This window comes from Onychostoma macrolepis, chromosome 03 (genome assembly GCF_012432095.1).
Source record: "Onychostoma macrolepis isolate SWU-2019 chromosome 03, ASM1243209v1, whole genome shotgun sequence".
NCBI classification, from domain to species: domain Eukaryota; kingdom Metazoa; phylum Chordata; class Actinopteri; order Cypriniformes; family Cyprinidae; genus Onychostoma; species Onychostoma macrolepis.
Window position 1 is genome coordinate 40,818,947 of NC_081157.1, and position 23,255 is coordinate 40,842,201.

Consider the following 23,255-nt stretch of genomic DNA (forward strand, 5'->3'; position numbering starts at 1 on the left):
CAGTTCATCTATTTTGATTCATCCATTTGCCATTTGGAAATAAAGTCCAGTGCCAAAAGTATTAAAGTAATAGTTGATCCAAAAATCTACTTTTAATTTTCTGAACATTTACTCAATTTATTTATTTATACATTCGTAATGTAGATTAATTTAATTCTTCATTGGGGCAGATTTTGAGAAATTTAGCGTAACATCACTTGCTCACCAATGGATCCTCTGCAGTGAATGGGTGCCGTCAGAATGAGAGTTTAAAACATCACATAAAGACAATTATCCACAAGTAATCCACAAGACTCCAGTCCATCAATTAACATCTTGTGAAGTGAAAAGCTTTTGTAAGAAAAAATCTAACATTAAGGTAACTTTAAATGGTTGCTATATAATCCATAATAATGTTTCCTCCAGTAAAAAAAAAAAAAAAATAGTCCATCCCCTTCAAAATTCACACACAGATTTGTTTAGAACTGTTTTCTCTTTTAAACAGTGCTTGATCTGTGCATGTTTCTCTCCTGATTAAGATGAAACAACTTTTTTACACTAAAGAAAGGAATATTTTGGATAGAGGACTTTAACTGGAAGCAATTTGAAGATAAAAATGCCTTAATGATGAATTTTCTTATTACAAATAAACAGATTGTTTTTCACTTCACATGATGATAATTGATGCACAGGAGTTGTGTGGATACTTGTGAATTGCTGTGATGTGATGTTTTTTTTCTGCTGTTTGGACTCTCGTCCATGTTCTGACGGCACCCATTCACTGCAGAGGATCCACTGATGAACAAGTGAAATTTAATGCAAACTTTTTCCAGATCTGTTCTGATGAAGAAACAAACTCATCTACATCTTGGACAGTGTTGGGGAATAACTACAGTTACATGAAACATAATTGTTTATGTATATACTTTCTTTTTTAAGATTAACTGTTTTTCCAAGGCATTGTTAAATGCCAGTGTTTCTTGTCATAGCTATACAAAGATTTGATTTCAAACCAAAGCTATTAAACTATTTATTGTTATGACTTTAAATCTGCAATTAACCTCAGAATGATCTCAAAGTAAAAGGAGGTGCTAAAGTCTTATTTCGTGGTGGATGTGCTTTAATATTAAATTATTATAATCTTAATTCAACTGATGAAGTCTTTTGAAGTTCTGACAGTAACCAGTGTTGAGTACTACTGTAAAGTTAACCATGCCTTCTTTAAATGTTTGGAAATGATTAACAGTTGAAAACATTAGAAATTTAGAAAAGTAATCAAAAAGTAATCAAATGTAATCAGTTACTAAATAATTCAAGTAATTAAATAATTAATAATTAATTAAATTACATGACTTAATAATTAAAGTTGAAATAGTTACCCTACTTGTTACATTTTAAATAGGGTAACTTGTAATCTGTAACCTATTACATTTCCAAAGTAACCTTCCCAACACTGATCATGGATGGCCCGAGGAAGAGTACATTTTCACCAAATTTTCATTTTTGGGTGAATTATTCAGTACCTCAAGTGGATTATTTCAACAATATACCTGTTTTTGGACACTTTCTGATACATGTGCATTCACAGACCAAGACCTAATTTGCATGTTAACATTTTTGCATGAACATATCTAACCATATGTACTTGTTTGTTCTGGTGATTATGGGAAAGGAAGAAAAAGTGGACTGCGGTGCTGCAGTGTGTCTGTGAGAGAATGACATAAATGGATTATCTTGTGCTTTGGTACAAGCAAAGTGCAAGGAGGAGGTGTAGAGCAAACCATTTCTTTCCTTCCACTGTATGTGTATATAGCAAGATGAATATGAAGTTGTATAACTGAGTTGTATAAATATGAGTATAATTTCCATCCCTCTCAAAATTAAGTATATTTCAGACAGTTTTGCATGTTATCTTAGTGATTACTATTTACTGAGTGCTGCTAGTTCAAAGGTCTTGTAAGACACTAAATATTTCAAGATTTCGATATGTTGCATAATAATCTTGCATTTTTTTCCCCTTATTGTTCTGTTTTTTAATATCCTACAGTAAACCTCTCTGAGACTTTAGGCTGCAGATAGCAGCTCTTTACTCTTGACCTTCACGTGGTGATATAATTCAAAGCACATTTGGAAAGAGAAAAGGAGTTAAAATCTGATCAACCTACAGATTCCTGTGGCCTACTGACTGATTAAATTTTAATCTAATGCTTTATTCTTATGTGCATATCTCTACATGTTATATTAGCCTAACAGACATCTTTCAACATTTATGGACTCCATTTAAAAGTGCCCACATAACTCACCATAGGCAAAACTTATTTCGTTTTTCTACCATTTCTTATTCAGTTCATGTTTATTGAACAGTTTTGCTTAAGAAACTGCCTGTGATTTAATGTTATGCAGCTACAATTGTGTATCCTGCAATTTAATTGTTTTTTTAAGTGTCCAATTACTGAATACTTGACTTGATATGAAGAATATTGTTTGTGAAATGTGTTATGAAGTATACGTACTGTAAGAAGCTCACAATCTCTGCATAAGAAATTGTGCCGTTGTAGTAGTTGCATCTGTTTATTCCACTTCTCGCTCCTGTTGAAAAGGCTACTAATAAAGACAGTCATATTTGCTTTGAACTGCTCCCTAGTGCACATGCTTTTCAAAACGCTCTTAAATGAGATACATGGTGCTTCTGGGTAATCCTCTATGCAAAATTCATTTCCAAGTCTCATATTCAGCTCCACATCTCTTTACCGTTTCACTACTGCCCTCTTTCTGTCTTGAAATGAGATATTGCTCTGTGAGGATTTTATGTGGCTGTGACAGATCGTTTTCACCTACATTGTGACTTTAATGTCAAACACATAACAGACTAAATGTGACCCTGGACCACAAAACCAGTCTTAAGTAGCACTGGTATATTTGTAGCAAATAGCCAACAATACATTGTATGGGTCAAAATTATATATTTTTCTTTTATGCCAAAAATAATTAGCATATTAAGTAAAAATCATGTTCCATGAAGATATTTTGTAAATCTCCTGCCATAAATATATCAAAACTTAATTTTTGATTAGTAATATGCATTGCTAAGAACTTCATTTGGACAACTTTAAAGGCGATTTTCTCAATATTTTGATGTTTTTGCACCCGCAGATTCCAGATTTTCAAATAGTTGTATCTCAGCCAAATATTGTCCGATCATAACAAACCATATATCATTTATTTATTAAGCTTTCAAATGATTTATAAATCTCAATTTCAAAAAATTGACCCTTATAACTGGTTTTGTGGTCCAGGGTCACAAATAGATTTAGCAGTTTACTGGGTCATTTGGAGCACTTCGTACCACTTTGAAATACACTTTGATGCACCAAAAACTTTAGGAGGTATGGGAGATTATAATCTAAACATTTCATAAATCTGCCACTCAATAATTTACATTATTGTGCATCAATCAGAAAACAAAGTCGATTTAGTTAAATGTGTAAATGTTTAAATCCCACAGCATGCCACAAACAAAAAACTATTATTACATTTTCTAAATTAACTATTTTTATAATTTGATAAATGCTGTTCAGTTCATGTAATGTTTTTTTTTATTATTATTATAAAAAAAATGGATATGTAGTGTATTTGTGATTTAAAACTCATTTAAAGTAAAAGTCAGTGGAGGGTGTCAAAGAACTCAGAACTCTTTAATGGAAAAAAAGTGGTCTTTATTAAAAGAACTTTTAAAAATGTAGTACCAAAACACCAAACGTGGTCAAACCTATCGTTTAAAACATACATTCAACATCACAAGCATATCGGTTCCTCTGAACAGGTGCTCCTTCTGCAGGGTCCATCTCATACACAAGAGCGGTGTGTCTCTGACAAAACTCAGCGCTTCCCGAGGCACCGGCCCGCTCCTCTCGTCCCGAGGCGGATCCCGCTGCAGCTCAGCGCCCGTTTCCCGCAGAGACACCTGTGGTCGGTTGCCAGTAATAGCCGTCCGCTTCAATCTACAAGACGAACGTGATTGTTCAATTAACATGTTTTCCTCTCAAATGTGAATCTGGAAAGATAAGGGGTTTCACACACCTCTTCTGTGTCACTCTTTGGACTTCTTCTCAGCATTCTGGAGCTTCTCCACTATTTTGCGCTCGTGTCCCGCAGGGTTGGGTTTGTTCGTGTTACAGCTCGCCTCCTTCTTCGTCCTGCCCTTGCGACTAGCGCACTCTGTAGTCAACACAGGGGGGGGGGGACATGTCAGTAGGCTAACTAGACATTATGGAGAACGCCGATAATGAACGAAAGCTCTTTAAAAAGTAATTAGTGTTGCCAAATCCACAAAAAAAAAAAAAAAATACAAAAACTTTTTTAAATAAATAAAAAGCCGTCATGGCAACACTGTACGTTAGCTACACAACTCTCAAAAATACTTTACTTTTAAAAAAACAAATAATAATAATAATAAAGCGTTTTAAAACTTACCGGTATAGCGGTCTGTTAAGTTATAATATTCATATTCATCGTAGTAGCGGTCCTCAAAAGTGGTCGGCTCAATGTTTTTCACCTCGACGTGGTTGCTCATTTTGTCAGCGATTAGCGAAATTTATGGATAAACACGAGCAGAAGTTGTGCAAAAAAATATGCGATGTTCAGTTAAAGATGTGTCTCTAGAAGTCTTCTTTCGTGTCTTTGGTTCAGCGTTGTTTACAAGCCTGTAAGTTGCCTGCTTTTAAAGACGTCGCCCCGCCTTTGGTTGCTCAGCTCCCCGCCTGTGGATGGGTCAACACGACCACAAGGAAGGTTGCATCAGATGTGTGAGTTAATGTTTTATCAGCAGACCTCACCTACTGCCAGACAGGATGTCCTTCAGAGCAGATGACATTGTTTTTGTTTTGGCTTGCACTTTTGTCTCGTATTTTCACTTGATATGGATCTCAAAACTTAGGCCTAACTGTCTGTTCATGCTGTTCTTTTTTCATTTCAGGAAGACAAAACAACACATTTTAAACATTTCAATTAGCCTAGTATTTCTGTTTTCATTAGCTAACTCTCTTTCTCCCTCAGTCTGAGTGTGTTTACTTATATCTGATAAAGATTAGATTAATTTAGTTAATGTTTGTCTCCCGCTCTTATTTACACCTGACCTAGCGTTGAGACTTCTCACGTCCCTCTGTGGACTGTAACCCACTAACCTCCTCTATTTTAAAGAAAATATTGTCTTTAGAGAGACTCATTTCAATAGCCTTTTGTGAGAATGTCTATTTTCAGACTAAAAGGTTTGCTTATGCACGGTTGGAGATCTACTCCGGACGATTAGTTTGTCAAAACAGGGTACTGTGCATTATTTGACCGACTATTATAGGAGATTGTCTCTGAATTGCACCTGCTGGGAAAACTAGCAGAAGAAATGCCTTTTGTTTTTATTGTAGTGTGAGTTTGGCTACGTTCACAATGTCTTATCCATTCTAATTCAGTTAATTCTGTGTCAGTGCTGCTTGCGTGCCTAATAGCTGTAAAGACTCATCAAATGTGTGTGAAACCAAGCATGACAAAATGCACTATGGTGGCTACTGTCATCAGCATAGAGGATCATACGATGCAGTCTGCCACAACTGGCAAAATCCACATCCTCCACTGGCAAAGCGAAGCCCAATCCATCATTCAAGATTCACTGCAGTCCGGCCACAAGCTGTTTTGTTCCTTGCCGGCGGGCAGTCATTATTGCACCATCAAAGCAAAGACTAGCAGATGAAAGCTTCCACTTATTGCAGTTCATAGACTAAATAACATTTTTAAAGGACATGTTCAAGGTTTTCTGCTAGTTAGCATGGCCCTGTTAGTCCCTGCTGATACATTCACAAGATTCTGAAGGCAAAAAGCATCTTTTCCAATTGAAAGCCATTCAAAAGGAAGTAATACGTTTAAATGTTCTATTCATCAAAGAATCGTGAATAATGGCTGCTGAAAATTCACTACAGGAATAGATTATACATTTTGAAACACATGAACATTTGAAAACAGTTATTTTAGATTGCAATAATATTTCTTAGGAACTGTAAAACAATTTTTGATCAAATAAATTCAGTCTTAAAAAGCAATTTACCCAAATTCACCCAGATATTTTACAAGATTGATTATTTTAGTATTTTAACTTCAAAATGTTATTTCTTTATAATTATTTGTTTATTTGCTGTTGCTTGTAATCATTACTAGCAATTTCTGAGTGAAATTGTTTCAAGTTCTACACCATTTTTATATATTTTTATAATCTCTCTTGTCTATTAATAAGAAGTTTATCTGTGTAATGTATTTATTGTTTTACTTTTTTTCTCTGCATGCTCTCATTTTGCACTCCATTGTACAAGCACATATGGCCATAAAGTTCTCTACTCATTACAATGGAATTTGGCAGAGGTTTGTACGATGACTGCTTTGGATATTTTTAGGTGATGGAGTTTACAGTTAGACTGCTGTGGTTCTGTGCTGTTGTAATGACAGAGTAAGAGCACAAGAGATTCAGTTTTTCTACTGCACTCAAATATTCCACGACGTAGTCTTGTGTACGTGATAAATGAGGGAGGTTATAGAGATTACAGAATGTAGTTCTTCTTCCAGAGCCATAAACAGTCCTGAGGTAGCACATGAGTAGAACACACTGTACTACAGTGTTTTTTTTTCTCTTTTTATCTGTAGCTCTCTAACCATAGTGCTCTAGTTCTTCATCTGTGTTGATTCTATGTTTTCTCAAATAAAACAAAACCGTTCTTCTCCCTGATCTCTTTAATTTTATGCTCTGTTTTGGTAAAAATTCTTCTCTTTTCCTTACCCTCTTTAGCCTTGACTGTTTGCTTTGGCTTTCAAACTGATATCATGTGAGAGTGAGGTGTTCTGTACAGTAAATATTTACAAAGTTATTGGCTGAGCCAATATGCATTCAGCTATGAAAACATAACAAATCTCTCTGCTTTTCACCATACTTCTTGCCCAGATCAGGATTTCATTGCTAGATAAACCACAGCTTATCGCCGTCTGTCTGTTTTGTTTTTCACAATGGCCTGACTAGTGTCTCTGTTGAAAATTAACTCCATATTATCTCATCATTCACAGCCTTTGGACACAGTAGAGTTCAGGTCAGATATATGAAGGCTTATTACTTTCTGAATGATCTACTGTCTCTTTTATTTCATCGTTGCTTTTCCACCCATATGGTCTCTTTATGTGCCATGCATTTAAACTTGGGCCCTTTTGCTTTCATTTTATCATTATAGAACTTTGTCAAATTTGGTTTGGGTATTAAAATATAAATAGCACCAGCTAAGCAAGAAACAAAGAATTTGAACCCTCCACGAAACCAATTTACACATAAAAGGTTCTTGAAATAAACACAGTTGAGATAGGGCCTTTTTTCTAAACACAAAAATGAATAAAAAATGCACAATAGCTATAAATAAATTAATGTGACATAATAATGACAATAGTAAATATCAAATATGTTTAAAATACATTTTAATAGCCTATGAAAACAACATTTTAAAATCAAGAACAACTCCAAAAACAACCCAATGACAGATATTTATGCACCCTAAGCATAACCCTTAATACACCTATCTAACTAAATATGTAGGTTAGTATGGTGATAGTGATGATAATGATAAAGATAACTCGTGATGATTCTGTGTTTTGGAGCACATTGCATCTATGGTTATCTTTTGATTATACAGCATAATATTTCCTAAATGTCATATAGTGGCAATATATCATACTACAAGAGTATGATATGTTTTAGAAAGAGGTGCATAATTTAAACCATCGGTGTTAGTGATTTATCTCTCTAAAAGACTGATAACAAAGTCCCCAACATTTCTTCCTCAACAAGGCGTTTTGAAAACATGCCATGAAGTTTGTCCCTTCAGTGTGTCCGTACGAGGCCTAGCTCGAAAGCTAGCCAATCAATGCAAAGGGAAAACAAATCCTAAAATTCATTGAGGAAAGCGAAACTGTAATAAATAAATGTTTTTCGTTCATAGTTCGTGTACTAATGCATAAGGTGTATCTGGAGAGCGTCGCGGAACTGTGGGTTTGAAGGTGAGATTCACGCTTTTCTCGCTTATCTGCGCGCGCGGAGGGTGTGATCTGAGCTCCATCCAGTCAATGGCGCTCTGTTGTGTTTGTGGATTTGAGCTACATAAATAACATCTAAACCTAAATGCATTGTTATTAGAATTATTGCATTATGGCACTATTACTTTAGTTTTGTGCAATGTTAGTGGTGCCGTTTAATTTAATTTCTTTAATATTTATATGTCTTCTTAAGGGTTATTTTACATGTACATTTTAACTCCAGTCTTAATAATTCTGGTTAAAGCTAACCGAAATAACGTTTTTTTGTTCTTGCAGGTACAATGGCTTTAGTGTCAGCAGACACCAAAATCGCAGAGTTGCTGAATGAGTTGCATCAGCTCATTAAGCAAACTCAGGTGAGCACTGCTCTGTTGTCCCATGCATGATCACTGTAGCTTCAGTTCATGTGCTTTGGGAAAGACCTCCTTTTTGTACACTTTACCCCCATCCGGTGTTTATACCCTGATCTCTCTTAAATACACAGGAAGAGCGATCAAGAAGTGAACACAACCTTCTGAACATCCAGAAAACACATGAAAGAATGCAAACAGAAAATAAGAGTAAGACATGAATTCCTATTGCATTGTTTACAATGAGAACAAGTCACATTAATGTTACCTTAAGTAATTGTAATAATTAATTGCATTAAGAGAATAATGTTCAATGTTGTCAAACTAGATCTCTCTTGTATTTCTGAATTTAATTTCTTGTCTGACATTTCGGTTCCACATTAAATCTGCTTATATCTTCCTCAGCTTCTCCATATTATCGGACAAAACTGAGGGGTCTTTACACTACAGCTAAAGCTGATGCTGAGGCTGAATGTGGGTAAGTTGATGTGAAAGTTGCTGCATTTTGGCTTCCCTTTGCACCTCCTTACATCAATGCAAAGGATGCAGCTTCAGTTTAAAAAAATACTTATTATAAAAGATGATTCACTAAATGATCTGTTCTTGACATTATTCTTTTCATTGTTGACTATTTTGTTTTCTTTTTACAAATAAATCTGGAAGATCTTGAACATCTTGTGGTTGTATAGCCCCATCTTGTGGAATTTTTGCCCAAGGCTCCCAGATGTGTGCTGACTAGAAAGACAGACTTGTTGAATATTATTAATCCTATAAAGCCTACTGCATCATAGTTGATGCATAAATTTCTAAATGATCAAAAAGATCAAAACCTTTAGCATGTAAAAGTTATTTTATTGCAATTCCATAAATGTCTACCATCAGGTCGTGGTACACAAGTCCTTTTTCTGTGAAATCGTTACTGATTTTTATAAAATAAACTTTTAAAAGATTAACTTTTTTATATTGTTAGCAATATTGCAAGATGAACACTTACTGGATTGAAGCAACTTCGATTTATGTTATTATCCTTACATCCTTTTGTTTTGTTTTTTTGTTTTACAAAAGTCATGCTAATATGTGATACATCAGGATTTTGAGGAAAAATTATTTGTACATATCCTAATCATTATTGCATTGCATTGCATTGTATGTTTTGTCACCCACAATAAAAACTGCAGACCAGAAATATAGAGTTAAATCTGATATTTATAGGCATTTTATGCAAGTAATCTGCTATACTGTTATAAAAATCTCATTGCTTTACATTACAAGCTATCAGAATTTCATCTTACTTTTTGGACATATAAAAACTGCACCAAATCACTTATTTTGGTTCACTATGGGCCTCTGAAAAAAAAAAAGGATGTTTTTTTTTCTATTCCTTGGGTATGAGCTCCATATTCTTCCATATTCTATGTTATACTAAATAAGCCAAAAAAGCCTGATGTATCAAATATACTCAAAATGTGTTTTGTCCCCAAAGGTTCAATAACGGTTCCATTTTAAGAAATTGCATTTTTCTAACCATTACTTAATATGTCAGGCTTTACAGCAGTAATTAATCAGATTTATATGCATCCCTCCCACAGTATACTTCGCCGGGCGCTTGACAAGATTGCAGAAATTAAATCTCTTTTGGAGGAGAGACGGATTGGTAAGTCTTGGATATTAGTTTGTAAACATGTTCATCTGCATGTATTTGGACAAATGTGGAAGCTAATCAAACCCTTCCCTTTTTGCAGCTGCCAGGATGGCAGGAGTGTACAGTGACACCGACCCACCCAGGAAGACCATGCGCAGAGGGGTCCTGATGACCCTGTTACAACAGTCAGCCATGACACTTCCTCTCTGGATCGGCAAACCTGGGGAGAGGTATTCAGAGTCTCCTACATTATACTTTCTTCATTTTAGAAATGCTTATTTAGTCGGTGAATAATGAGTCAAAATTGTTACATTTCACTAATCCGTACCTGTCTTACTCCCTCAGTCCACCACCACTGTGTGGCGCTATACCAGCAAGCAGTGACTATGTGGCTAAACAGGGTGACAAGGTGGCGGCGCGCGTGAAGGCCGTGGATGGTGATGAGCAGTGGATTCTTGCGGAAGTTGTCAGCTACAATCACTCCACCAACAAGTAATCATCTACCAGCTGAGCTCAGCAATGGAGCTATTTGTTTACTTAGTTTTAGCTTTTAAACCCAATTGTGTAAAATGTAACATCATGATGATATTTGTTGATCAGGTATGAAGTGGATGACATTGATGAAGAGGGTAAAGAGTAAGTACAGATCCATTATTCATGATTTTCACCCTCGTATGAATTATAACACTGTTCAAAAGTTTTTTTTTTCAGAAAGGATGCATTAAATTGTTCAGCTGTGACATTTATACGTTGCATTTTATAATGTTACAAAATATTTATACTTAATGTAAATGTAGATATTTTGATTTTTCTACTCATTAAAGTTCCTGGAAAAAATATATCACTGTTACCACAAAAATATTGAGCAGCATAACTATTTTCAACATTGATAATAATAAGAAATGTTTCTTGAGCATATTAGAATGATTTCTGAAGCATCATGTGACACTGAAGACTGGAGTAATGACCATCACAGGAATAATAAACATATTACAGTTATTGTAATAATATTTCACGATGTTAGTATTTTACTTATTAACTCCAAACTTTTGAACATTAGTGTAATTCCAGGAGTGCTTTACTCAAATGATCTAATTTTTTCACTTATTCAGGAGACACACGTTGAGTCGGAGAAGAATAATTCCTCTTCCACAGTGGAAAGCAAACCCAGAGACCGACCCAGAGGCCCTGTTCAGTAAGGATCAGCTGGTGCTGGCCCTCTATCCACAGACCACGTGCTTTTACAGAGCTCTGATCCACACGCCGCCACATCGGGTGAGCCCAACAAGAATGAGTTAAAACACTGATTGAAGTGATAAGAGGCTTCAGAGATACTTGAAGTGTTGAAGGTTTGTTATCACTCTTATTGATGCTACAGGGAGGTTTGTAGCAGTGCTTTTCTAAAGCCTTCGAAACCCTTGTTAGAATATTTTTTTATTATGGATTTTGTTGCATCACTAGACCAGGTATATATGAGTAGAAGAATAATTTACCTATAATTTGATACATCTTATGTGTTTTCCAGCCCCAGGATGACTACTCGGTTCTGTTTGAGGATACATCTTATGCTGATGGCTATTCTCCGCCTCTCAACGTCGCTCAGCGATATGTAGTGGCCTGCAAGGAGAACAAAAAGAAGTGACAGAAAAATACAATATGGGACATTATTTGCAAAAAGATCCTGCATGATTGTTGTGATTGAAAACAGGATATTGTGCATCGACTCTGTTTTTATGTGCTTTTTCCCCATTTTCTGTTACCATGTACATAGTATTGGTATATTTTATACTGCATCTTTTGTATGATGTTTTTGTGAATCCGAATGCAAGGAGACCAACTGCAGGTGAATTGGGCTAAGGTAATAAACCCTTTATATGTGAATTAAAGGTACACAAATGTCAAATATTGTCTGTATTTTGTAAAGGCCAAATAGTACATGTTTTAAATGTTTAAAAAAATTGATCTTGTAAAGGGCTGAATAACCACCACAGTTATTCAGAACTACATGGTCAATTATTTTATTTTATTTTTTAATGGCAAATTCTTTTAGTTTTTTTTTTATATTCATCTTGAATATTTAATTCCATCCTTGATCTTGAGAGAAATTAAATCTTGAAAGATGAACATTACACCACCCCTTCTATAGGTGCATCTCAAAAAATTTGAATATCGTGAAAAGGTTTTTTATTTTTTGGGAACTTATTTCAAAAAGTGAAACTTTCATATATTCTAGATTTATTACATGTAAAGTAAAACATTTCAAAAGTTTTTTAGTTTTAATTTTGATGATTAAAGCTTACAGCTCATGAAAGTCAAAAAGTATCTCAAAATATTAGAATATTTCCTAAAAAAAAAAAAGGATTTGCAAAACAGAAAAGTTCAAGTTCTTTAAAGTATGTTCACTTGTGCACTCGATACTTGGTCGGGGCTCCTTTAGCACAAACTCCAGCATCAGTGAGGTGTGGCATGGAAGCGATCAGCCTGTGGCTCTGCGGAGGCACTATTGAGCCTTCATCTCGTCTGGATTGTTGAATCAACTGTTTCTTATCTTTCTCTTGAAAATATCCCATAGAGCCCATATGGGGTTCAGGTCAGGCATGTTGGCTGGTCAATCAAGTACAGTAATATCATGGTCAGCAAAGCACTTGGAAGTGGTTTTGTCACTGTGGGCAGGTGCTAAAGTCCTGCTGAAAAAGGAAATCAGCATCTCCATAAAGCTTGTCAGCAGATGGAAGCATAAAGTGCTCCAAAATCTCCTGGTAGACGGCTGCATTGACTTTGGACTTGATAAAACACAATGGCCCAACACCAGCAGACGTCACGGCACCCCAAATCATCACTGACTTCGGAAACTTCACCCTGGACTCTCCAGTGAAGGAGTGGATGCCGATCTACAATGGCCTTCTTAATTATAATATTTCTTGTGTGATTATTAATCAAGTTATTAATCAGTATTTAACCTCATAGATTGTAGTTGATTGAATAAAGTTATTAGTTACCATGTATTAGTAGTAAAAACAAAGAAATGTATGTATACTGATGTTGGAATGTGTCTGTGTCCCTTTGATGTGAAGAAGCGGGCCTCTCCATATGTGAACTGCTTTCTCTTCTCCGGTTCAACAGGTCACTGACTGCCTCAGCCATAGAGGTCATTGGGGCCTCTTGCCTATGTGACCAACGTGTACCCGAACATTTAGGTTGTTTTATATGTCTGTATGTAAAAGAATAAGCTAAATATGGTCTGTCTTCTCTCCCTTTCTCTCTCAAGAAAGAGACTCACTGACTGTGTATTTTGGGAAGAGTACCTGATAAGAGTAATAACGTAGCTACACGACCTTGATGGAGATCAGTGTCTCTCTATGTATGTGTGTTGTTATCTGTCTGTGCAGGACCAGCTGCTACCAGTCTTCAGGGAAATTCACAAACAGCACCCATGAGTAAAGACCATACGGGTATCTTCCGTCACCCTGGTGTCTGGGTGGCAGATGTACGTCTTTGGAGAAGAACGTTACGTGTGACCTTTAATCACTTGTCATCTAAACAACCTTTGGAGATATGCTTTATTAACTTTATGTACATCTGTTAAGATTTTGCTTGTTTTTCTACAGTCTGACCAATCAGAATCCGTTTTACCTATGCATTGCCAGAACATGTACGCAGAGCGGCCTACGAACTCCATCGAAAGCCGAATGAAACTGCAAACTACTTTCTTCAGTTAATTTTTCTTCAGTTGATTGCATCTCTGACTCCTGGTCTTCACTCATCATACCTGGTCCTTGGGTTTTAACTGTAAACACCAGTCTTCCTCCAGACTCCAGACCTTGATTTCCAAATGAAATGCAAATTTGCTTTTATCTGAAAAGAGGACCACTGAGCAACAGTCCAGTTCTTTTTCTCCACAGCCCAGGTAAGATGCTTCTGACGTTGTTTCTGTTTCAGAAGTGGCTTGGTAGCCCTTTTCCTGAAGACGTCTGAGTGTGGTGACTCTTGATGCACTGACTCCAGCTTCAATCCACTCCTTGTGAAGCTCTCCCAAGTGTTTGAATCAGCTTTGCTTGACTGTATTCTCAAGCTTGCAGTCATCCCTGTTGCTTGTGCACCTTTTCCTTCCCAAATCCTTCCTTCCAGTCAACTTTGCATTTAATATGCTTTGATACAGCACTCTGTAAACAGCCACACCTTTCAGTAATGACCTTCTGTGACTTACCCTCTTTGTGGAGGGTGTCAATGTTCGTCTTCTGGAGCATTGCCAAGTCAGCAGTCTTCCCCATTATTGTGGTTTCAAAGAACAAGAGATACCCAGAATGTATACTGTAGGGATGGTCATTTATTCAAACTCAAATGTAAATATTCTAATATTTTGAGATGCTGGATTTTTGACTTTCATGAGCTGACAGTAACCAAGTACATTTACTTGAGAATTGTACTTAAGTACACTTTTTGAGTATCTGTACTTTACTTTAGTGTTATTTTTAATGGAAACTTATGACTTTAACTTCACTACATTTGAAAGACAAGTATTGTACTTTTCACTCCACTACATTTCTATCAAGGTCCTCGAAGTAGAAAGTCGTTACTTTTTCTTCTCCAAAACGTGACTTTCTTTTTTTCAGACAGTTTATCAGTAATCACTCTTGTAAGGCTACATGAAATGATTTCCAAGCATTTTTTGAACACTGACCATTTGCAAATGTGATATTTATTTACAACAATTTAATAAGAAGAAGTTAATAATGTGGTATATATTAGAGACAATATTGTCTGATTTTGCTAAACTGTGTACATGAAAATATTACCTATAAAGCCACAGAATAACTGTTGTGCGTCTCCTAATAAAACACAATATAGGTGTTGGACTTGAAGCAGCACTGCACAGACCGTTCTGTGTGTGACATCCAAGTACTGCGAGAGCGATTAGACAGCATTTTTTACATTTTTGTAAGAACCCATGGTGACGCGGGTTTCACAAACACTTGTGACTATCTGGTCTTTTTAAAGCATTATCCCTCACTTTCAATTCAGGAAGTCCCTAAGTGACATATAATGAATGTAAATAATGTGTGCATTTATTGTTGCCAAAATGGTGTCCTGTCTGTTTAGCACATGATACAGTGTCAGCAATTTTTAAAAATGCTTGTTTTTGTTACTAAAGGTATGTTTCAACCCATGCAACAATTATAATGTTTTAATAACATATCCTAGATTACTCTTAACCTGATTTTAATACATTTCTTGAACAAATTGATATAAAACAAGTTACAAAGATATTGTGGTGACATATGTCACATCGGGCTCTTAACCTTATAAAAAGTAGGTGGAATTGTGATTAAGAAAAATGGTAATGAGCTGCTCATTTAATTTAGCTGATTCAGTTATTTTAGTGTTATATGTTTTTTGCTGCTCATTTCAAAGCATATTTTAACAAATCTACACGCATGTTTAACATGTTGACCTTCAGTGTGAGGTAGTTATTTATTTTTATTCAGTTTACACATTTTCAAGCTGTGAAAAAAAAAAAAAATCTAAAAATGTATTTCTGGTTAAACCATATACCTGAAAAGGTAGAATTTTAAAAGAGTTGTTGAAAAATGCAATGGTCACAGTTATGTGGTTTTGAAATATGTTGTGGCAAAGCAAATAAAATGCAAAAACTGTACTACTTATGGAAAATATTTTTATTTTATCTTCCCAGAAAAGTAATCATTTTGATATATGTTGTGGAAAAGCAAATAAATAGAAAAAAAACTGTTATTTAGCAAAAAAAAAACATATATGTAAAATGAAAAATTTATCATAAACGCCCAATGTGTCATATGTGTAACATTACAGGTCTTTCAGAAGGAGGGGTTTTATTTTAAAAACAACTGCAGAAACATGTTATAAGTGGTCCATTTGGTCTGTTTTATATGCCCCATAATTTTCCTATAAGTAGAAATTGGTCCGGGTTCTTATGGGTTGATGTCAAATAAGTCTTGCTGTTTCGCTTTTTTTGTTAAAGCAGTGTTGCTGTTGTAAAGTTATACAGCTACAGTTGTGTTGCTGGGTTTTAAAGCAGGTTTGATTTTTTCTCTTCCTTATCACTCTGTATTTACAGGATTTCACTTTCCACTCTGTTCAAATGTGGATGAATGGCTACACATAGATGTGTGCACACACAGTCAGAGCTGTGTGAAATCACTACCATCCTGCTTTTTGTGGGGGTGTGTAAGGGTGTTAAAGTGCATATTGCAGGTTAAAAAATTTTTTCAAATGAATATATAACCTTATATGAAAATATCATATGAACCGTTATTGCAGGGTTTGAAAATGTTTTACAAGGCATGAGGGCACAAATTTAGAAGAAAAAGTGACGCATTCCTTGACCGTTCTGAAAAAGCGCTTTTTTTTTCAACATCGCGTCATATTACGTCACGAGAGGGAGTCGTGTGCCGCGCGCTGCTGGTGTTCAGTGGAGCGGGCGCGAGTCAGTGTGTTTTGGGTACTTAATTTTTTCGGTTTATCATCGTCATGGTAAATTATTGTGTTTGTGGAGGTTGCACAAACTCCAGCCTGTCAGGACATCGAGTCCACAAGGTTTCCTGACAAGAAATAGGACGGTATCTTCCGAGCCTCGGTGCGTTTGTGCAGCTGAAGAGACTTAATGCATCTGCTTCAAACAACGATACCCAGATGATACCCAGACTGAAAGATTGTTAAATGTTTTTAAATGGGTTCGATGGTATATTTTTCTTTCGTTAGTATATGTTTGGTGCACACACATATATATGTATATGTATATGTATGTTAATTAACAGTTGCAATGTTGTGTTTTTAATTGGGTATTAACAGTGCTATGCAATAACATTTATGATTTAGTGCTGTATAAATAAAACTGAATTGAATTAACCATTAATGCAGATCTGCTTGATATATATCTAATGTAAACTTCATAAACAAGTTTTTATACAATAAGACAATTTGTGATTGTGATTATTTTTTATTGATGGTCAACAAAATGGGGCCATTCAAAACCTTTATAAAGTCCTCCTTCCTCTGTAAACTGTCTTCTAATGTCTGACTCAACACATGCAGGTAAGGGCTGCTCAGAGCACCACAGGCCCAGCGGACAACTTGTCTGTATGCTGTCAATATTGACTGTCTTATACCAATGGCATCAAAAAGTGTGACTTACAGGTAGTTGTGACCTACTTAAATATAGGCAACTTGTAATTGAAGAAGACACAATTATTCAGATGGTTTTACAATGGTTTTAAAATCTTTAATATACTATGTATTTATACATACAAGTATTTAGCTCAGAGTAATAAATGATCTCTGCCCTAAACACACTAATGTCTGCTGGCCTGGAGAGGTCCATGCTCCTGTCTGAAGTGTATATAGGTTAGCTGTAGCATATATGGGTTCAGACAGCAAGCCTCAAAGCCTGGGTGCAGAGTCGGACACTACACATCAAGTGTGGGGGTCACATTCTCCACTAAAGCCCAGTATGTATTTAACTCCCTGCAGCACTGACTTTCCTCAGCTGTGACCATGGCCTTGCATTTACCACACAAACACTTAATGAAACAAAAACGTGTTTATCTCTCTCTCTCCTGCAGTGATGAGACACCGCTATATCACTTAACGTTAGTGTCGGATATTAACGAACTTGACACGCCTGATCAACGCTTATTAGTTTATGTTGCTGGTAAGTATCAATACTCATAGATGACCAATACTAGTTTTGCTATTGTCTGATTACATATCGTTAGCTAACACTGGTCTCACCAAGACACCTGCTGTTCTCCTCACACATCAACTCAATCTGTCTCCTCTGACCGTTGTTCTGTCTAATCCTGACCTGTCCCTGCTCTCTTGGCTGCATAACAGGCTCATAATTTTATCTGTGGTCCGTCACATAAGTGTAAATAAACATTTAAAATTTCCTCAGCGTCCGAACTGTCATTGCGATCCACTGTTTTCCTGTGGTTAACATGGACCGCTCTCCCTCTCGTTACGTCACTTCCGGTTTTGGCGGGTTTTCAGATGCGGAAGTAAAATTCTCTCACAAAAACGACACTAGAAGCCTTAATAGTGTATTTTAAAGTATATTTTAAAGAAAATCTAGTTCCTACATTATTTTTCTATACATCGACTCACAGGAGTCTCTAACCTGGAATATGCCCTTTAAATCATTTTTTTGTTTAGTTTTTTACCCCATAGGTTTTTAACATTCTAAAAGCTCTCTATTCCAAAGATACTACAAGCTAGTCAGTGTATTCAGCAGGTGTAATGTATTGTCAGTTGCTTCAAAGGTATTGCAAGTATTACCTACAACAATAATAAAACAGTGCATTGACATAATTTTTTTTTTAAACTTTTTGTATGTAAGTACTTTTAAAAGCACTTAAGTAAAAGTACTTAAGTAAAAATCTGTCTTTACAACTTTTACTTGTTGTAATGGAGTAATATTTGACCAGCAGTATCTGTACTTTCACCTCGAGTAATGGAGTTGTTTACTTTGTCCGCCTCTGATTAAAACAACAACAAAAAACACTTTTGAAATATTTTACTTTACATGTAATTAATCTAAAATATATTAAAGTTTCACTTTTTGAAATAAGTTAGCAAAAATGTTTTTTGAGATGCACCTGTAGACCTTTTTTCTGTTATTAGTAATATCTCTTCTGTTTTCTTTTTAAAATAGTTATATAAATTATCTTTGCCTAGGAAAAATTCACGTTTCACTACTACAACATTAACCTCATCAAGTAAGAATCGATGGAATAATAACGGGGTTTTTTTTGTTGTTGTTGTTGTTTGAATAATAAAGTATTCCGTGAGCGTGCCTTTGTTACGTGACGTCACGCCCTCACCGAGAGCACGCGCGGAAACGAAACATGGCTGAAATGGTGAGATCTCGTTTATAACAGTTATACAGTGTTAAGTTTAAAGAGTTATTGCTAACGTTACTGTAAGTCTGTACATTTTACATGGACACGACGTTTGAGTAGTTATCGTCAGAAAACAATCCTGAATATCTGTTACGTTATCTATAACTGCCCTATTGTGCAATAGCATGCTGGCTAATCAGTTGTCGTCGATTAATGAACAACAACAGAAAAAGTGCTTTTGTTCAAGTAAATTACATTTACATTTACATTTAGTCATTTTGCAGACGCTTTTATCCAAAATGTGCTAGTTATAACGTTACCCCCAAGTTTGCGGTAACTCACAGAGCGCCAGTTTAAAATTGAATAACGTTACGATTGCACGTGTGTTTACATTGATCAATAAACAAAACAAAACAATAACAGTCATTTTACTCTTCTCAATTGGAGTTAATAGTCGTTTAATCATGGTTTTAGTCATTTACCTAACGATTTGTGTTGTGATCTATCCGTCAGTAAAAAAAAAATTGCAATTCTGCTTAAGTTGCGATTGACAAGCTAGACAGCTAACTATTACCTAAATGTATTTTACAAATATAATTTCAGTTTAAATCCATGAGACAATACGGGAAATTTGTTGGCTTTTTACTTATTTCAGGTAGCAGACAGTGAGGGGGGTGTAACTGTATCAGACCCTCCAAAACAACCCCATAAACGCCGACGCATCCTCAACGCTTCCTCCATCACAACAGTACCTGTTTACTCCAACAAGGTGATTAGATCTCGCCTGCTTGACTTAAAAGACCTTCCTGACTGAAAAGAATATACTTCATGACCTTTCCCACATGTTTGATAATATATCTGTAATCTAAATGCATGGGGATAGATGTATTGCAATGTGCAAACATATGCATAAAGATGATTCAGATGTTACATTATTGTGTTTTAGGTTAACAGCTCCTTAAATCTGAAGCCAATAACCTTCAAACACACCACTCTCACAGGTATGATATACATTTTTATTTATATGCTAACATTTTATTTTAGATGTGTGTTTTTAAAAAAAAAATGTATTCAGCAAGGATGCATTAAATAAGTGACCATAAAGACATTCATGATGAAAAAATCTGTCAAATAAATCTTTGGATTTTTAAAAAATTAGTTTTTACTGTATTTTCTAATCGGATAAAGACACGCTTAATGAGCATATCCTTTAAAAACATTTGAAAATGTTCCAACCCCAAACTTTTAAATGATAACAGTGTATATCTGGCCTTTATGTAATTTTTGCTTCCTGTGAGCGAGGGTTTCTCATCGCTCTTTATTATAGATATTTTTGAGTGGGATTAATCCACGCCATCCTCATAGTTTTCATTTATTGTATCAGATGAGGAAAAGGGTGGTCCTCTGTGGTCTCCTTCCCCTCCTCGCACAGAGAGACGGCCAATCAGCATTGATCTGAGTGGCTCAGAGGAGGAGCCAGAACAGACTGAAGCTCAGTAAGTAAACAGGCTGACTTTGTTTCACCTTGATATATAAAAAGTGCATCATTATGCACCCATGATCAATGTTATTTGTTTTTGTGACATATGCCTCAAAAATAGCTCCTTGACAGACCAATTAATCATCTGACCAGGGGTCACCAAACTTGTTCCTGGAGTGCCGCTGTCCTGCAGAGTTTAGCTCCAACCCTAATCAAACACACCTGAACCAGCTAATCAAAGTCTTGCTTGGTATACTTGTGTGTTGAGGCAAGTTGGAGCTGAACTCTGCAGGACACCGGCTCTCCAGGACCGAGTGTGTTGACCCCTGATCTAAACCGTCATCTTCCTCACCTCCCTATAGGCAGATCCTCCGTTCCCCCTCTCCACCTCCTCCACCATGTAGTCCACCAGTGAAACGGAGCAGACGAGCAAACCCAAAAATACAGTCAGTGAAATAATATAATAAGACATTTCATAAAATAATAAGACATTTCATGATCTCTCTTTTAGATTGAAATTCTCATGCAGTTTTTAGTGTTTTAATGCTCTCATGACAAACAATGTTAGGAAATGGAAATGAATTATTAGATATTATATTAGAAGTAATGAACAGCTAGCCAGAGATAAGCAGATCTGACATTCTCTCATTCTCTCTCTCATCTCTATCCTAGAGAAATCAACAGGAAATTGGATGCGATTGGCTCTCTGGTGTGTCTCTCGCCTGAGCCTCAGGAGCCTGTGGTTGAATACAGAAACTCTCCGTCTCCTGTGAACGACGACGACGATGACATCATCATAATTTCTTCCGACAGCAAAAATAAACGACGTCCCCAAAACACTGTGGACAGAGACTCTGTGCGAGAAATTTCGCTAAAATTTCGCTGTCGAACAGAGTTGTACAAAATCCCAATCCTGTCTGTAAGTGGAATGAAGACACTCGATAAGTGGTGCATTTTTTTGGTTGAAAAAACTATATGAATAGAGTTACTTTTTTAGTCAAACTGGAAAATGAATGTTTTTAAATTTGACTTTTATTGTATGCATGTATGTGCCTTTTGATTGCAGACGGCTCCTTTGAGTAAAGCTGTGGAACAGTTGGCCAACAAACTCAATGTCCGACCCAGCCAAATTCTGTTGTTAAAGAAAGATATTGATCTCCCTATTCACTCGTCCGTCAGTGAGCTGGGTCTCGGCATAGCTGACATTATAGGTAATAGAAAGCAGTAGCGATTTTGAGCCAAATTCATTAGCATGCTTCACAGTGCACTTACAGAGCGCACCAGTCGGGTTCCAGATGTAAAAGCTCCATTCATTTTCTCCACAGGGAAATGAATGGAGCTTTTAATGCTAACTGATAAACCTTTAAAGACAGACCTGTTGTGAGTTTTTGACGTGGTTAAATGATGGTACATGGAAACATTTTTATAAATGACACAAAATCCTGCAGCCTTCATGCAACTCCTTTTCGTCTCTGCTGTCTTTCCCAGATTGTGTAGTAACAGAGAATAAACAAGAAGAGATCGACAGAAGTAATGTCATTACTGTGCGACTGCAAGGCAAAGAGAAAGCATCTGTGCAGGAGTATTCCCTACAAAAGGTGTGTACTGTACATCTTTTTGGATGTTGTTCTTGTGTTTCTGTGAAGTTAATTTAGTACTCAACTGTTATTGTTAATTTATTTTATTATTATTTTTTTTTAAAGAATGCTCCTCTAGGGTCCATCCTGTCTCAGTATGTCTCTGGATTGAGCGTCATTGCTAGACGGAAAGCCAAATTTCTCTTTGATGGGTCAAGGGTCTCATATAATCAGACTCCAGCTGACCTGGACATGGAGGACGGTGACGTCATTGAAGTCTGGGCCTAAACGCCCTCAAATATTGATGCTCTACTTTTTTGAAACCATGTTCTGTATGCAATGTAACATGTAAAATGACATGGTTTCTGTGGTTCATAAGGATGGAGTAAAAGATTTGTAGAGGAGGTCAGACTTATTTTTAGACCTTCTCATCCCTTAAAACAGACCACAGAAATGTTTTTTATTTTTTTTAAGGTTTCATGAGTAATACACATTTGACGTGTTTGGAGACATGCAAAAACAATATAAAGTCAGTTTTACATGTATATGTGTATATACATCAGATTTATTTAAGAATTTTTTTTTAATATAAAGAGTTTACTTGATTGAAAGAATTATAATAAAATGACCAATTTGATAGATGCTTTTGTTGCATGTAGTACTTGTGTCAGTTTTCTAAAGGGCAATATTTGCTCCCTGGCGCTGGTTTTCTGGGGCATTTTTATCCTGTTCAGAGCATGTTATTTTTATTTTATGAATCAACACCATGCACATTTATGTCAAATAATTCTACTTAATTAATCAACTGTATTAAATTATTAACTGGAACAATTATAGCTGTTACCTATGAAAACAAATCAATGGTCAAGTAATTCAATTTAATTAAGCAGCTGTAATAAATTATCAACTGGAACAATTATAGCTGTTACCTATGAAAACAAATCAATGCCAATTGCTACAGGATAACATTTGCCTCTCAGGTTGTAAATACTGTGATGTCTATGTTGGCACCAAACTTGAGATAGGCAGATTACACTGAAAATTAGGATAAGTGGGGTATTTTGTCACTTTCTGAGGCCCAAGGGTGATTTCTGACCCAGCTGCAGCCTAAATTGAATGCAGCGAATGTTAACTTCACACTTAAGTGAACTCAGGTTATTAATCAGCTCAAACAATTAATCACTGCTTTACAATTAGTTTGAGCTGATAAAGCACCAGCATTCATCAGCACAAAAAGTAGAG

At 35.9% G+C, this 23,255-nt stretch overlaps 3 protein-coding genes across 6 annotated transcripts; 2 read left to right on the plus strand and 1 right to left on the minus strand.

The window, feature by feature from the left end:
• Positions 1 to 3,673: 3,673 nt before the first annotated feature.
• nupr1b (nuclear protein 1b) lies at positions 3,674 to 4,593 on the minus strand. Its single transcript, XM_058771851.1, has 3 exons — positions 4,453 to 4,593; positions 4,060 to 4,197; positions 3,674 to 3,980 (listed from the first exon to the last, which is right to left on the minus strand). The coding sequence occupies exons 1-2, from the start codon at positions 4,550 to 4,552 to the stop codon at positions 4,070 to 4,072; spliced, it is 228 nt and encodes a 75-aa protein (XP_058627834.1). The 5' UTR covers positions 4,553 to 4,593; the 3' UTR covers positions 3,674 to 3,980; positions 4,060 to 4,069.
• A 62-nt stretch (positions 4,594 to 4,655) lies between these two features.
• sgf29 (SAGA complex associated factor 29) lies at positions 4,656 to 12,007 on the plus strand. 3 transcript variants are annotated; one of them, XM_058771848.1, is made up of 10 exons: positions 4,656 to 4,784; positions 8,368 to 8,447; positions 8,576 to 8,651; positions 8,847 to 8,919; positions 10,031 to 10,095; positions 10,184 to 10,313; positions 10,429 to 10,575; positions 10,684 to 10,719; positions 11,196 to 11,358; positions 11,609 to 12,007. In XM_058771848.1, the coding sequence occupies exons 1-10, from the start codon at positions 4,781 to 4,783 to the stop codon at positions 11,723 to 11,725; spliced, it is 891 nt and encodes a 296-aa protein (XP_058627831.1). In that variant the 5' UTR covers positions 4,656 to 4,780; the 3' UTR covers positions 11,726 to 12,007. The 3 variants fall into 3 exon arrangements, with proteins under 3 accessions (XP_058627831.1, XP_058627832.1, XP_058627833.1); XM_058771849.1 differs by lacking the exon at positions 4,656 to 4,784 and adding an exon at positions 7,852 to 8,055; XM_058771850.1 differs by lacking the exon at positions 4,656 to 4,784 and adding an exon at positions 8,176 to 8,232.
• A 5,681-nt stretch (positions 12,008 to 17,688) lies between these two features.
• nfatc2ip (nuclear factor of activated T cells 2 interacting protein) lies at positions 17,689 to 22,654 on the plus strand. Of its 2 annotated transcripts, none has more exons than XM_058770637.1 (9): positions 17,689 to 17,770; positions 19,612 to 19,725; positions 19,903 to 19,957; positions 20,341 to 20,452; positions 20,799 to 20,882; positions 21,109 to 21,355; positions 21,503 to 21,647; positions 21,925 to 22,034; positions 22,140 to 22,654. In XM_058770637.1, the coding sequence occupies exons 1-9, from the start codon at positions 17,762 to 17,764 to the stop codon at positions 22,299 to 22,301; spliced, it is 1,038 nt and encodes a 345-aa protein (XP_058626620.1). In that variant the 5' UTR covers positions 17,689 to 17,761; the 3' UTR covers positions 22,302 to 22,654. The 2 variants fall into 2 exon arrangements, with proteins under 2 accessions (XP_058626620.1, XP_058626619.1); XM_058770636.1 differs by lacking the exon at positions 17,689 to 17,770 and adding an exon at positions 18,884 to 18,974.
• Positions 22,655 to 23,255: the final 601 nt, after the last annotated feature.